Raw genomic sequence first — 11,969 nt, 5'->3', positions numbered from 1 at the left:
GGATAGTTCTAGAAACGTGGTTTGACACTAGTCATGTGACCTCGCTGACGCAACAATATACAAGACTAACACATATCTAGTGTACCTGATGATGACAAAACCTTGTCGAAACGTTGTACATTTGCTGTCATGTTAAACTTATATTAAAGTTTTTCTTCATTACCCATTTAAGCCGTCTCCAGCCATTATTAATAATGCACATAGTTTCATAATTCACTAATATTTCATGTATATGTGTGTTAATATGAACTATGATTTTTTCTGTACATTTCCCAGTCTTTACTCTATATTCCTTAAATAAAGAAATTTAAATGTTTTTTTGTTAAAGTTACAGGCTAGTTAGTTCTGCTATCATACACACATGTACCAATGTTTTCGTCTGTATTAACAACTATTGTTATATTTGAAATCATTGTTTTGAATGAAGTGGATTATGATCATTTTTTATTTCTGATCTATATAAATTTAGCACCTTTGTTTTATTATACATAGCTTAAAAAGGAGGATATAAATGTGGATAGTTATAAAGTCTAATCAGTGAATTAACAGACACTAATGTCTATGGACCAATCAATCAGTGATCTACCCACTAAATTGTTAATTGGTTATGTTTATATGTTGTATGCTTCAAGTTAAAATAGCGATACTTTATAGGGTCCAGTAAAACAATGCTACAATAACGCTTAATTTCCAACAGCCACAGATGCACTTGATACAACTGCTACATGTAGCTAATTCACCCTCAGATACAGCTAACAGTACCCTCACATAAAATGATAGGAGCAAATATTTTTCTTTTCTCAAATGACTACCATTTTCTGTCAACTCAGTGTAAATTAAACAAAGTAATCCCACTTGCCAATTCAACATACCAAGTCTGATTATTCATAGTCTAAAGGTTTTTTTTAGTGCAGTAAGAGTATCCCAGAAGAATTATATATATCTTGAAAATCGTACTAAAAATATCTATAGTTTGTAAAGTTAGGTCATACACTGACATGAAACGAGCAGATGACAAAAGAACTTCATGTGGGTTACATTCAGGTCATTAAAAAACATGCTTAGTCTTACATATATACTGGAGTTCAGTATGAACCACAACATATTTAATCTACACTGTAATATCCTTCATCATAGTTTGATTATTGTGTTGGTTTTCTATCAATGTTCACTATAATTTTCATACATTTTTATATAAAGTTGTCAGTATTATACATATCTAATCAAAAACACTTTATCCACGAAAAAAAGGTGCAGACAAAAAAGGATTGAGCATGTGACTTAAAGGAACAAAATCAAAATTGGCAGCCTTTAAGTCACACACACACTTTTGTCACACCCAAGTTGTTTTTGATTATATATACACACACCAACAAACTGCAGCAAGTGAAAAAAGTGACACTCGATAGCAACCACCATTAGCTTTAGGATCGCAACTTTATTATTCGAAACAGATGTATACTTTACAGAGCCAACCAGATTCTTTAAAATATATGGTGGTTATTTTTCCTCTCTAAAACAGTGTTAATAATTTCATTTATAGTAACACCATGGAATTAGATTAACAGTTTCTTGTCATCACCTGCATGCACTCAGTACAGTCATATCAAGCATCATTATTTACATTAATTGCTTAAGCTCATATCATGTGATGCTAAATGCTTTAATTTTGAGAATTTCATAAAATGTAGCAAATTTGTGCTTAAAAGTTGGCAATGAATAATAACTGTCCATCCATATGATTCTTTTGAAAACTAGAGCTAGAAACTGCTAATCTAGTTTGCTTGGCCTAACCAACACTTATGTGTTTGTATGTGCTTTCATCATATATAGTTTTGCTCTCTGAATCAGCAGTTTTTAATCCAAATGACAAAAAACTAAAAACAGTACACCTTTGCTCTTAGGTGGAGCTGTAGTAAAAATTTCAGACTGTTAGCTCACATGACTTTTTGCATAGTTGTGCACTAAAATCTTGGTCAAAATTGAGCAGTTTTGTTGAATAACTTTTTATGTGTGGCTTATATTTAGACCTAATTGTAAGTTATGAATATCTATCAGTGTACCAAATTTGAAAAAATCCATGAAAGTTAAGTATGTTTTTGTGTGAAGAAGAAAACAACAGGAAGAAATTCAATCAAAATTAGGGATTTTATACCTTGTGTATTTCTTAATGGATTGCCTTGATATTTGGTATGTGAAGTAAAAGTCCAGTAGAGCACATCCAGTGAAAATATGTGATAGTTTCGATTACCATAGTCCAAGCTACAGAAAGTGGAAAATTACTAAACTATCACTCCTGCTAATAACACACACTTACCTACATTTTTCTATTTTATATGGAAATCTAAAGAATATGTAAGATAGCTCAGACTATTTGTAACTACCATACCATTACTAAAGAAATAAGGACATGTAGACATCAGGAACAGTAAACTATCTAATAATCCAGGAAAAACATTTTCAATGTTACAATTGCATAGATTCTTATAGGAAACTATAACTTAGTGTTTAATCAGCATAACATTTTTTGAAACCCACATTTAATATTATAAATTAAAGAAAAAATACATCACACCTTAACAGATAATTTTAGTAAAACACAAACAGTACAACTAATTTCATACAAATGTTGTCAAAAATAGACATGATGGAAAGAGAAAAGAAAGAAATTTTTGAAATGATCTTACTGATACATCCTGCAAATCAGAGTACAACACCTTAGAGGTAGCAGCCAAAAATGAGAGAGAAAAAATATTTGGTTAATATAAATGGCACCCACATTTAAAGATATAATATGTAACATGTCTAAAACTTTTACTATTTACAATTATTAACTGTAAACAAAGAACTTCTACGTATTATTATTTGAAGACATATTGTTTGTAATACGAAGAGTTATTTGACTTTATAATGTTATAAAAACTACATTGTATACACATATAAAGTCAGTCATACAGGATGAAAATTACCTAATAATCTTGATAGTTTCACTGCCATCTTTATCCTAACAGTTCTTTACTATTTGATCACCATCAAAGATCAGGAAAAGATAAAATAACCCACATGTATTTCAAACTGTTCAATGTTTTATTTCAAATTAGGTGTACTATAACTTTCTCAGTGAAGTACCCTAAAATACATGAATGACTGCCAAAAGTTTAAACACAAGGAAATTTTTAGATTCAGCCATTTTAATATTAAAGTGATAATTAAAAATCTTTCAACATAAACAATACATGGTCATGTATTTAAATAAACTCTGAACTGAAAATAAATATATGTGTTGTAAATGTTACAAAACATTTTCCTAACATCTAAATACGAAACACATTATCAACCCTTCTATAAGACACACTACAGATTATTTAAAATAATTATAACAACATAGTTGGTCAATTCTAAGTGTATATAATATACAGATAATATAGCATTTTGTTGACTTCTTCAACATGAATGTAAGTCAAATGTTAGAAGAAAACTGAAGATCAACAATGGATTTAAAGTACCATATATGAATACTTTCAAACATGTTGACATAAAATATGCTGTACTGTACCAAGTTCAACATGAATGTAAGTCAAATGTTAGAAGAAAACTGAAGATCAACAATGGATTTAAAGTACCATATATGAATACTTTCAAACATGTTGACATAAAATATGCTGTACTGTACCAAGTTTGTAATACAATAATTAGTCTAAACACCCTTACACTTAAAAAACTCTCACACTCCAACAAATTTGTGAGTTAATGTGTGTTACATCTATCACCAGTTTTACTTTTAATTATCTTGAACCACAAGAGTAGTTCATAATAGGGATTGCACAGGAATTTTCTCATAATAGAACATTCAGGCAAAAAAACACATTAAAAAGCAGACTTATTCTTGAAACAACACTCAGTACCTTCCTTATGAATACTTAAGACCACCCAAACATTGATAATAAGCAAAATAAGTGATTTCACAATTGTAGACAAAATCAAAATTCACCAACTTGTTCATATTATTATAATTAATATTATTGTTTCACAAGCCTATAGCAAAGCTGGCTGGGTATTTTGTACCAAAACCTAGACAGATATACTATACAAAGCTCTGTAACCGTACGTGACCTATTTAAACGTTGATTAGTTTCACTGAAATTTGATTTACGTGGTTATAAACATATAATAGATGCAAAGTTGTTCTGAGCAGTTACTTTCGTACTCGATGCATGTTAAACGTGTCTTTACACAAAACCTCAAGCACAAAGCCACCTGGCTCAGTAAATATTTACTTTAAAAGACACAAAGCTTTATTTAAAGCGATGTTTTAGACATATTTGTTTAATTTGAAAAGGCTATTTTTCTACTAGTAAAAAGGTTTTATGTATTTATTTGGGGTTGTGTTTGCTCATTAGTATACATTATAAAAGACAGCCAACATACAAGATAATTAAAAATTTAGAATTTAAAATCTAAAAATAGGGAATGTAAAAATGTAAGCAAACAAGGTTGGAGATCTACTTGGGACAGTTTGCTTGAGCTAAATCCTTATTATGACTCTACTATAAAATTATCATAAGTGATGTAGGTGACATCTACTGTAGTGTGGGATCACACAGGAATTTAGCAAAACTGGGAGAGCACTTTTAAACCTAATCAGATCTCCTTAACTTTGTCGTGCTGCAAAAGTTTTTAAATCTTTCACTTTCTGACATAATAAAATCCAGTGTTTTCTTAGTGTGCACATTAGTGGGAAACTACAGCTCATACATTTTCTAGTACATTAATTGGAAACTGCTATGTGAAAGGTTCCTGATTTTGCTGTTTTATATTGTAACCCGAGTCACTATTTTTCGTCGTTACTCGAATTTGCTGTCTCTATGTGGATTTCTGCAACTATATTTCAGAAAGATTTTAAAGGTGGACGATTACCATAATAGATTTTCCTCCTCAGAAAACAGTAGCAATTCTTTCTATGGTTTCTTACACTTAGCTTAAATTATGACTGTGTATTCAGTATTTATTACCACTGCATATAGCACTATTTTATATAGTTATTGCTATTTTTGAATAGTTGATGTTAAGGTAGCAGTTGTAAATGTTGTCGAGAATTGGTGACTCACACTAAGTGTGTCGCTGTTCTCTATTTTATATGCATTATTTGTGTCGCCTTATTCTAGCAACCACTTGTGCACAGCAGGATATTGAAGAACATACATATGTGTCATGTAGACCTAACAAGGTAAGCATGTTATTGTGTCCACTTACATTGCATTAATATGTGTTGTCTTATCTTAAAAGAAACACCATTTTATTCTTATGAGATTGCTTTGTTGCTGCTCACCTTTTGTTACATTACATTGTGACATTGATGGAAGCTGGTCATCAAATCTGTGATGATACAATCTTTGCCTTCAAGATGGTCCTTTAAGAACAACTTTACATTTTGTTTCTTGTAGTTGCATACCAGTACATGTGTTTGTTCTTTTTATTGTATTTGTTATTTATTTTGAATAAGTTCAGAGTGGTGGTTGGGTGGAAAAAAAGCCAATGCAGCAGTAAACTGTTGATAAACATGTACATTCAACTGAAAACATGTGAACGTATGTAGCTTAATATTTATTCTCCATAAATGGACATAAAAAACTTAAAAACAAGATTAGTAAAAATTTTTAATTTAAAAAGGGGGAATAGGGATTGTCAAAAAGTACAGAAACAAGTTGAATCAAAATGTACTCCACTCACGTTGATACACAGACATGAACGCACAATGGATAGTCCCAAACCCCTCACAAAAGCCATGCATGAAGCTGGAGTGTGGGAACAGTGGTATAAAGCACTCCTGAGGAAGGACTGGGAAAGAGAGAGGTAATGGAAGTAGTTCCTGCAGAAGGGACAGGGATAGAAACCATATTTTGGCCAGCCAGAAAGGAGCCACAAGAAGGACTCAACACAGAGTAGACTGGATGAGTGAAATTACTCTAGGTAGAAGACAGATGGGAGGTATGAGTAAAGGAAAAGGCCCTTCCATGCCATTGTAACACCTGAGGGTCAAGAGACTACTCTGTGGGTAGAATCTTGTTGGGACAGGAGAGATGAGCTGTGACAAGATTGAGGGCACCCAGTATGTAACAAACCAACAAACAAATTTGATGGATGTGAGCCCAGAAGAGGAGCTCTAAAGTGTGGGAAGACTGGGATCAAGTGTTCCCTTGTCAGGTGATGTTAGAGACAATCATTGAATTGCTGGAATGAATCATAACTGTCATACTCCTCAGGAATGACAGAAATTGAACCATCATCTGACAAACAGCAAGGAGTTCCAAAAGGTTGATGTGAAACCTAACTCCTCTCCAGACCAATGGCCTGAGATCTCCTGTGTATTGCAGCATGCACCCCATCTTGATAACGAGGCATCTATGAAGACATGGATATTCAGATGGGGAGGAGAAATAGGTACCCCCACTGACATGTTGTGTCTGTCTAACCACTAAAGAAAATTGGACTGAAGGGAAGCAGGAAGGGATGTTTGTAAATCCAGAGGGTCTCTGATGAGGTGCATTGATCTTGTTGTACCCACTATAAGGAACACAAGTGGGCATGACCCAGAGGGATAAGAGCCTCCAGTGATGCCCAAGTCCCCAAAAAGAGACAGAACCTCTCGTGCAGGGACAGAAGGTGCTTATAGTGTCCTATGAACTGAAACTCCATGGCTTGCAGATTAAGAGAGGCAGGGCTTGACTGAGATGTGAGTTAGAAAAAAAAAAAACCCAGAAGAACAAGATATTGGGTGGAATGAATAATGGATAACCTAGATAATCCAACCCACACAAGCAACTTCTCTGATAAGAATTTGTGTGTGTGTGAAAGAATCTGCAAAGGATGGAGCCAGAAGAAGACAGTTGTCCATATTAAAATGGAAATTGAGCCCAAAAATTGTAGGAATTGAGCAAATAATTGGACCACCCAACAGAAGGTATAGGGTGCTGATCCCAGCCCAAAAGGAAGGGATCAGAATTGATAAACACGATCCTTGTGGACAAAACATATATAACAACGGGAATCCCAAGCAACATAGATGTGAAAATAATCATCAAACACATCGAATTTAGTCATTCAAAGTCCTGAAAGAAAAGCCCATCTAAAAGACAGGTAGGATTTCATGGTGAACTGAGGCACAATGAAGAAGCAATTCAGATGGGAGAGATCAAAAACAGGATGCCAATACCCAGTCTTCTTGGAGATGACAAAAAAATCGGAAATAGAATCCTGGAAGCACAGAAGAAACTAGTTCAATGACACCCTTGATGTGAAGGTCTTGAACCACTTCTGTGATATGCTGGAGGGAAATGGGAACTTGAGGGGGGAAGGAACTGAGACAGGGGATTAGGCAGGAGGTGTGAGGAAAATGACGAAGTCCGTTTGACAAAACTTGAATGACCCAAGGGTTTGTTGAAAGATGATATGCAAGTGGTTGATCCTCTGCAGTACGTGGGGGCATGGCACACTAATTCCTATGCATAATTGATTGGCATGGATCCCAATATCAGACGAAAGGGAAAACAAAAACTCAGAACTAGGTGCTGCAGTTAATAAGAAAGTGGGAGGGATAAAATGAAATGGGTGACAAAAACAAAACACAACATACTTGTGATATCAAGTCTAAAAATGGTGACTGATGTCTAGGTGCTTGAACAGGCTGAGAACGTGTCTGCACAGCAAAGGTAGAGGGGAAGGCTGTCCAAGTCTGCATCATCCTGATCCAAGTCCTCAGGTAATGACAGAATTTCATGTAGATTAGGAGATCCCTCAGCCTGTATGAAAGAAGCCATCTCCCGATGAACTATGGCTGACACTTCCTTTGCTGATAATGCCACACCTGCAATTACTGTCATGGGCTGTTGAATGCCAGTGCTGTCAGTAGCCATGGTACTCATAATATTAAATTGTGAATTCATAAATATTGACTGATTACTGGTAATTGAGTGAAGAATAGAATTTACAATCAAATAAAGAAATCCAATTCAATAGTAGATTATAAATGATACTCTGAAATGTGAAATTCAGTAACTGAATATTTTCAAAATGCACTAAAGAACAAAAACATGTTTGAAATCAATCCTAGGTTTTAACAATGTTGTGCAAAATCAAGAACAGAAAATTGGGTTCAACTACATAGAGTGAGTCAGCTGCAAATCGGAGGGTGTGTCACACTCCTATTGGTGGAGGACTGTCACATGCTTAAATGCAGCTGAACCACGTGGTATACACATGGAATTAAGTGGGAGTTTCAAGGCTAGAGAGGGGCAAAAATCTATGCACTGGAGGGCAGTTAAATTGAGAATAGCTGTAACTGTGAGCGGAGGTAAGTAATCATATCAGAAAATAATAACTTCTGATCATAGCAAGCTACCTACTTAGGTCAACAACAAAAATTAACCCAATAATGAGTATAACTAAATAAATATACTGTTCTTACATACAAAAATTAAAACACATTGTTTTATCAGTTGAGTTCCTTCCCTTTTAATGGTACAGATATATCATAATTACCGTTTGTAACCACAGACTGTGCCAACATAAACAACACATAGACAAATTACGAAAAGTAAACAAACAAGTTCCTGTGTATAAATCTACTACTGTAAACAAAAGAATGGTGTCAAAAATATAATCAAACAAACTTCTGAGGTATAATCAATTGAACATAACACGGTACACTTCAGCCAATCAAAATTTAATTTCCATCATATTTGGTTTGTACCAGTATATAAGTAATTATGCATTCACAAAATCTTATAATTAAAGCAAATTCAGTAGTAATGTTTTGTGTCATTATAAGAATAAAAGCCAACTGCATTTACGGTTCTTTGATGTAGATATATTATTGGCTATAATTGATTATTTGAAAAACATGATTAGTTTATTCAGCAAACAGTTCTTGAACTGCTACTGTTCATGTGGTACATTGTACACTACTTTTGGCTACTGCTTATTTTCTTTCTGATTGAAATAATTTACATTACATCCAGAAAAGTATTGTTTTTCATATGCAGCTATATGTAATATTAAACAAATTTACATTATTTTTATAGTTAAGACAGATTAATATTTACCTTTAACTACTGCTTAATTAGATTTCCCAGAATGCCTCAAAGCATGGTTGTTGTTTGAAGCAATCTACTTGCCACACATTTTATCTCAAAAACTAATTCCCATTTTACATGTCACCTTTTTTGTATTAGATTTCTAAACGTACAAAAGAGTAGTGTATCAAGCACTTGAACAACAACAAATATAGATGTAAAATAAGTTTATTCAAATGATTCATTTTTTCTTTCAGTTACATATGCATTTAACAACAACACAAAATGACATTAAATCAGGCACAATTTTCAAACTTTGAGGAAAAACTGAAGAAAATTTGATTGTATACCACAAAGCTCCAAGCTTTCACCATTTCGGTTAGAAACATCATGTTTCTTGATCACATCTAAAGCTCCATTTATGTTTTGGAATTTAGTGTCAGCCTATGGGAGTGAATTAATATTAAGCATGAGTGACACGAAAGACAAGTTATTAAACAACATTATCATTTGAAAAATTGAACAGCATACTATTTTTAAGATCAAAATCTAACAAGGATATTACAATAGTTGTGACTGAATTTACAACTTTTGAACAGCACTACATCAATCTTCAAAAACACAAAAGTTATGTTATAAAATTAGATCTACATACAATTTAAACAAAGAAAAATTTAAATGAGAAACAAAATTTCATACCCTATAATTACAAGTGAAACTAAAACAAAGTTAGTAGAGTACTGTAAAAACTTTTCTATACAAACCACATGCATTCATAAATTACACTGTAGATAAAACTTAACAAATGATAGATAAAACATGAGAAGCAGATCAATAGATCTGAACATAAGCCGAAGGTTTGAGACATGTAAAACTAAACAATGAAGCCTTAATTCAAAAATAATTTAAAACAGAAAGCAGAACACATAGTTACAGATGATGAACCAAGATTTCACATAAAGTTAATCTCAAATTATGAAGATTATAAGAACTGTATTATCTCAAAATTCCTCTCCTTTCTAGAAAAGTTCCAGAATTCTACTTTTAAGGCCATAACTGAAAGGTGAAAGAAGACAAAATGTAAAATGATAAGGAAAAGAAATTACAGAAGACACTCTTGAGAAATTTCAAACAACAGTGAGTGAGAGTGATCCAGCGTATCTTTGAATCCTTCCCCACTAATACTGTTTCCTCTCTTTCTGTATGCAAGGAACATACTAAAGTTTATGCCTAAGACTGCATATCACCAATGTTTTCACAGTATAACCTAAATGTAAATACTGTTTAAATACTGTTTTCCTAAGCATCACACATTTCCATTATGTTGGAGAAAAAAATTACATACTCTATATTTTGCATCTGTACAGCAAATCACGTTACTTTTTACTTAAAATTCAAACATGTATTGTTTTTCATTTGCTTACAACAGTCTTCAGTCATCCTGATTATTCACAACAGCATTCAATTATTCCTGACTAGTTATCAGAGGGCATGCATATCAGTAGTAAACACTAAAATTAATTACATGTAAGGATGAGCCTTATGTTTTTATGTCAGTTATTTGAACATGCTGTAACAATAGTACAGAAAATAATAAATTTTAAATCTTTCTTACTATCATAAATGTTTGCATTATAGAGAATACTTATGTACTGCATAATATATGTTACTGCTGAATTAGTGTTTTATTCACTGAAAAGAGAGCATAAAACTCACATTCCCAAAACTTGCATTTCCACTGACATTAGACTTTGATAATGGTTCATTATTGATAGTATATAAACAAATGTTTCAACAAAATATATATTTATTATATCTATACATATATATAAGAAATGGAAAACAGACTCACAAAGGAATTACACAGGTGTGCAATGTCACTTGCCAGCTTTAGAAAAGATCAATTCAATAATTATTATGATCACAGTTCATTATTTGCTCTCTATAAGATAAAAAAACTAGATGTCATTTGGTACATGAAGAGTCCCAACTGCTTTGTTATGGAGTTTGACTCCATGACACACTATGCTGCTCTTTGTTTTGAATGAATATGAATGTTTTGCCTTCCCTGAAAAAAATGATTGTGCAATATATGTAATGAGAAAGCCAAAAGAAAGGAACTTCAGCTGAACTTCAAGAAAAATTGTTTTTCTCTTCATAATGTAGTCTAAATAAAATTCTGTCTGGAATGTATTTGTTTTCATTCTTTGTTCTTTACTTAACATTACTTTTCACTAACTCTCTCACCACGGGCTCAGTCAAATCAACCGAGTTTGTGACCCCAAATTGACTTTTATAGTTTTCATACTATAACTTCTAGTATGTTTTCTGTATCTTCACAAAATTTCCCAAGCTTTCACTAATCATTAAGGGTCGTTTGTAGACAAAAATTCAGAATTTTTAATGAAGTATTTTCACTAAAAATTTATCCATGAATGAATGGAGTCAAAGTGTTGATTTGCTTCACCTGCAAAGTGATTTTCATGTTAAGATCAAAAATATTTTTCTCCATCAATGGGAAAGGGAGCTTTTTGGAATGGATGGTTTACATTTAAATAGCATAGGGTCTGGCTATTAACTCAGCTGTAAGGGAAGAGTTAAACTAGGACTAGACAGTGGTGAGGGCCAGGATAAACTAAATGCAAAAAAAGATGTTGAGAAAAGTTTAGAATAGGAAAGAAGTACAAAAGTAGTTCTAAGGATAGGCCTAATTGTACTATTGCAATACTAGAAGTATAAGAAATAAAACAGAAGACTTGTAGGAATGGAGGATTTTGATATAATGAGAATAACAGGGTTATAGGTTATTTAACAGGGATAAAGTACTAAAGAGAGGGAGAGGAGTGGATTTATATGTAAAATGTGAGTTACATCTTGTTGAAGATATCAATGATAACA

At 32.9% G+C, this 11,969-nt stretch overlaps 1 protein-coding gene across 9 annotated transcripts in view; it reads right to left on the bottom strand.

Moving 5' to 3' along the window:
- Positions 1-11,969, bottom strand: part of LOC106464149 (calcium uptake protein 3, mitochondrial-like) — a 131,844-nt gene that overhangs the window by 32,679 nt on the left and 87,196 nt on the right. For 7 of the 9 annotated variants that reach the window (XM_022391833.1, XM_022391840.1, XM_022391839.1 and 4 more), the window contains one exon: positions 2,688-2,717. The exons of the other annotated variants lie outside the window; for them this stretch is intronic. In XM_022391833.1, the coding sequence (XP_022247541.1) occupies positions 2,688-2,717 (30 nt within the window). The remainder of the gene's footprint in view (positions 1-2,687; positions 2,718-11,969) is intronic. 9 annotated transcript variants of the gene reach the window in all.

This window comes from Limulus polyphemus, unplaced genomic scaffold, assembly GCF_000517525.1.
Source record: "Limulus polyphemus unplaced genomic scaffold, Limulus_polyphemus-2.1.2 Scaffold1571, whole genome shotgun sequence".
NCBI lineage: Eukaryota > Metazoa > Arthropoda > Merostomata > Xiphosura > Limulidae > Limulus > Limulus polyphemus.
The sequence above is the reverse complement of the archived record's forward strand: the minus strand, read 5'-3'. Positions and strand labels throughout refer to the sequence as shown.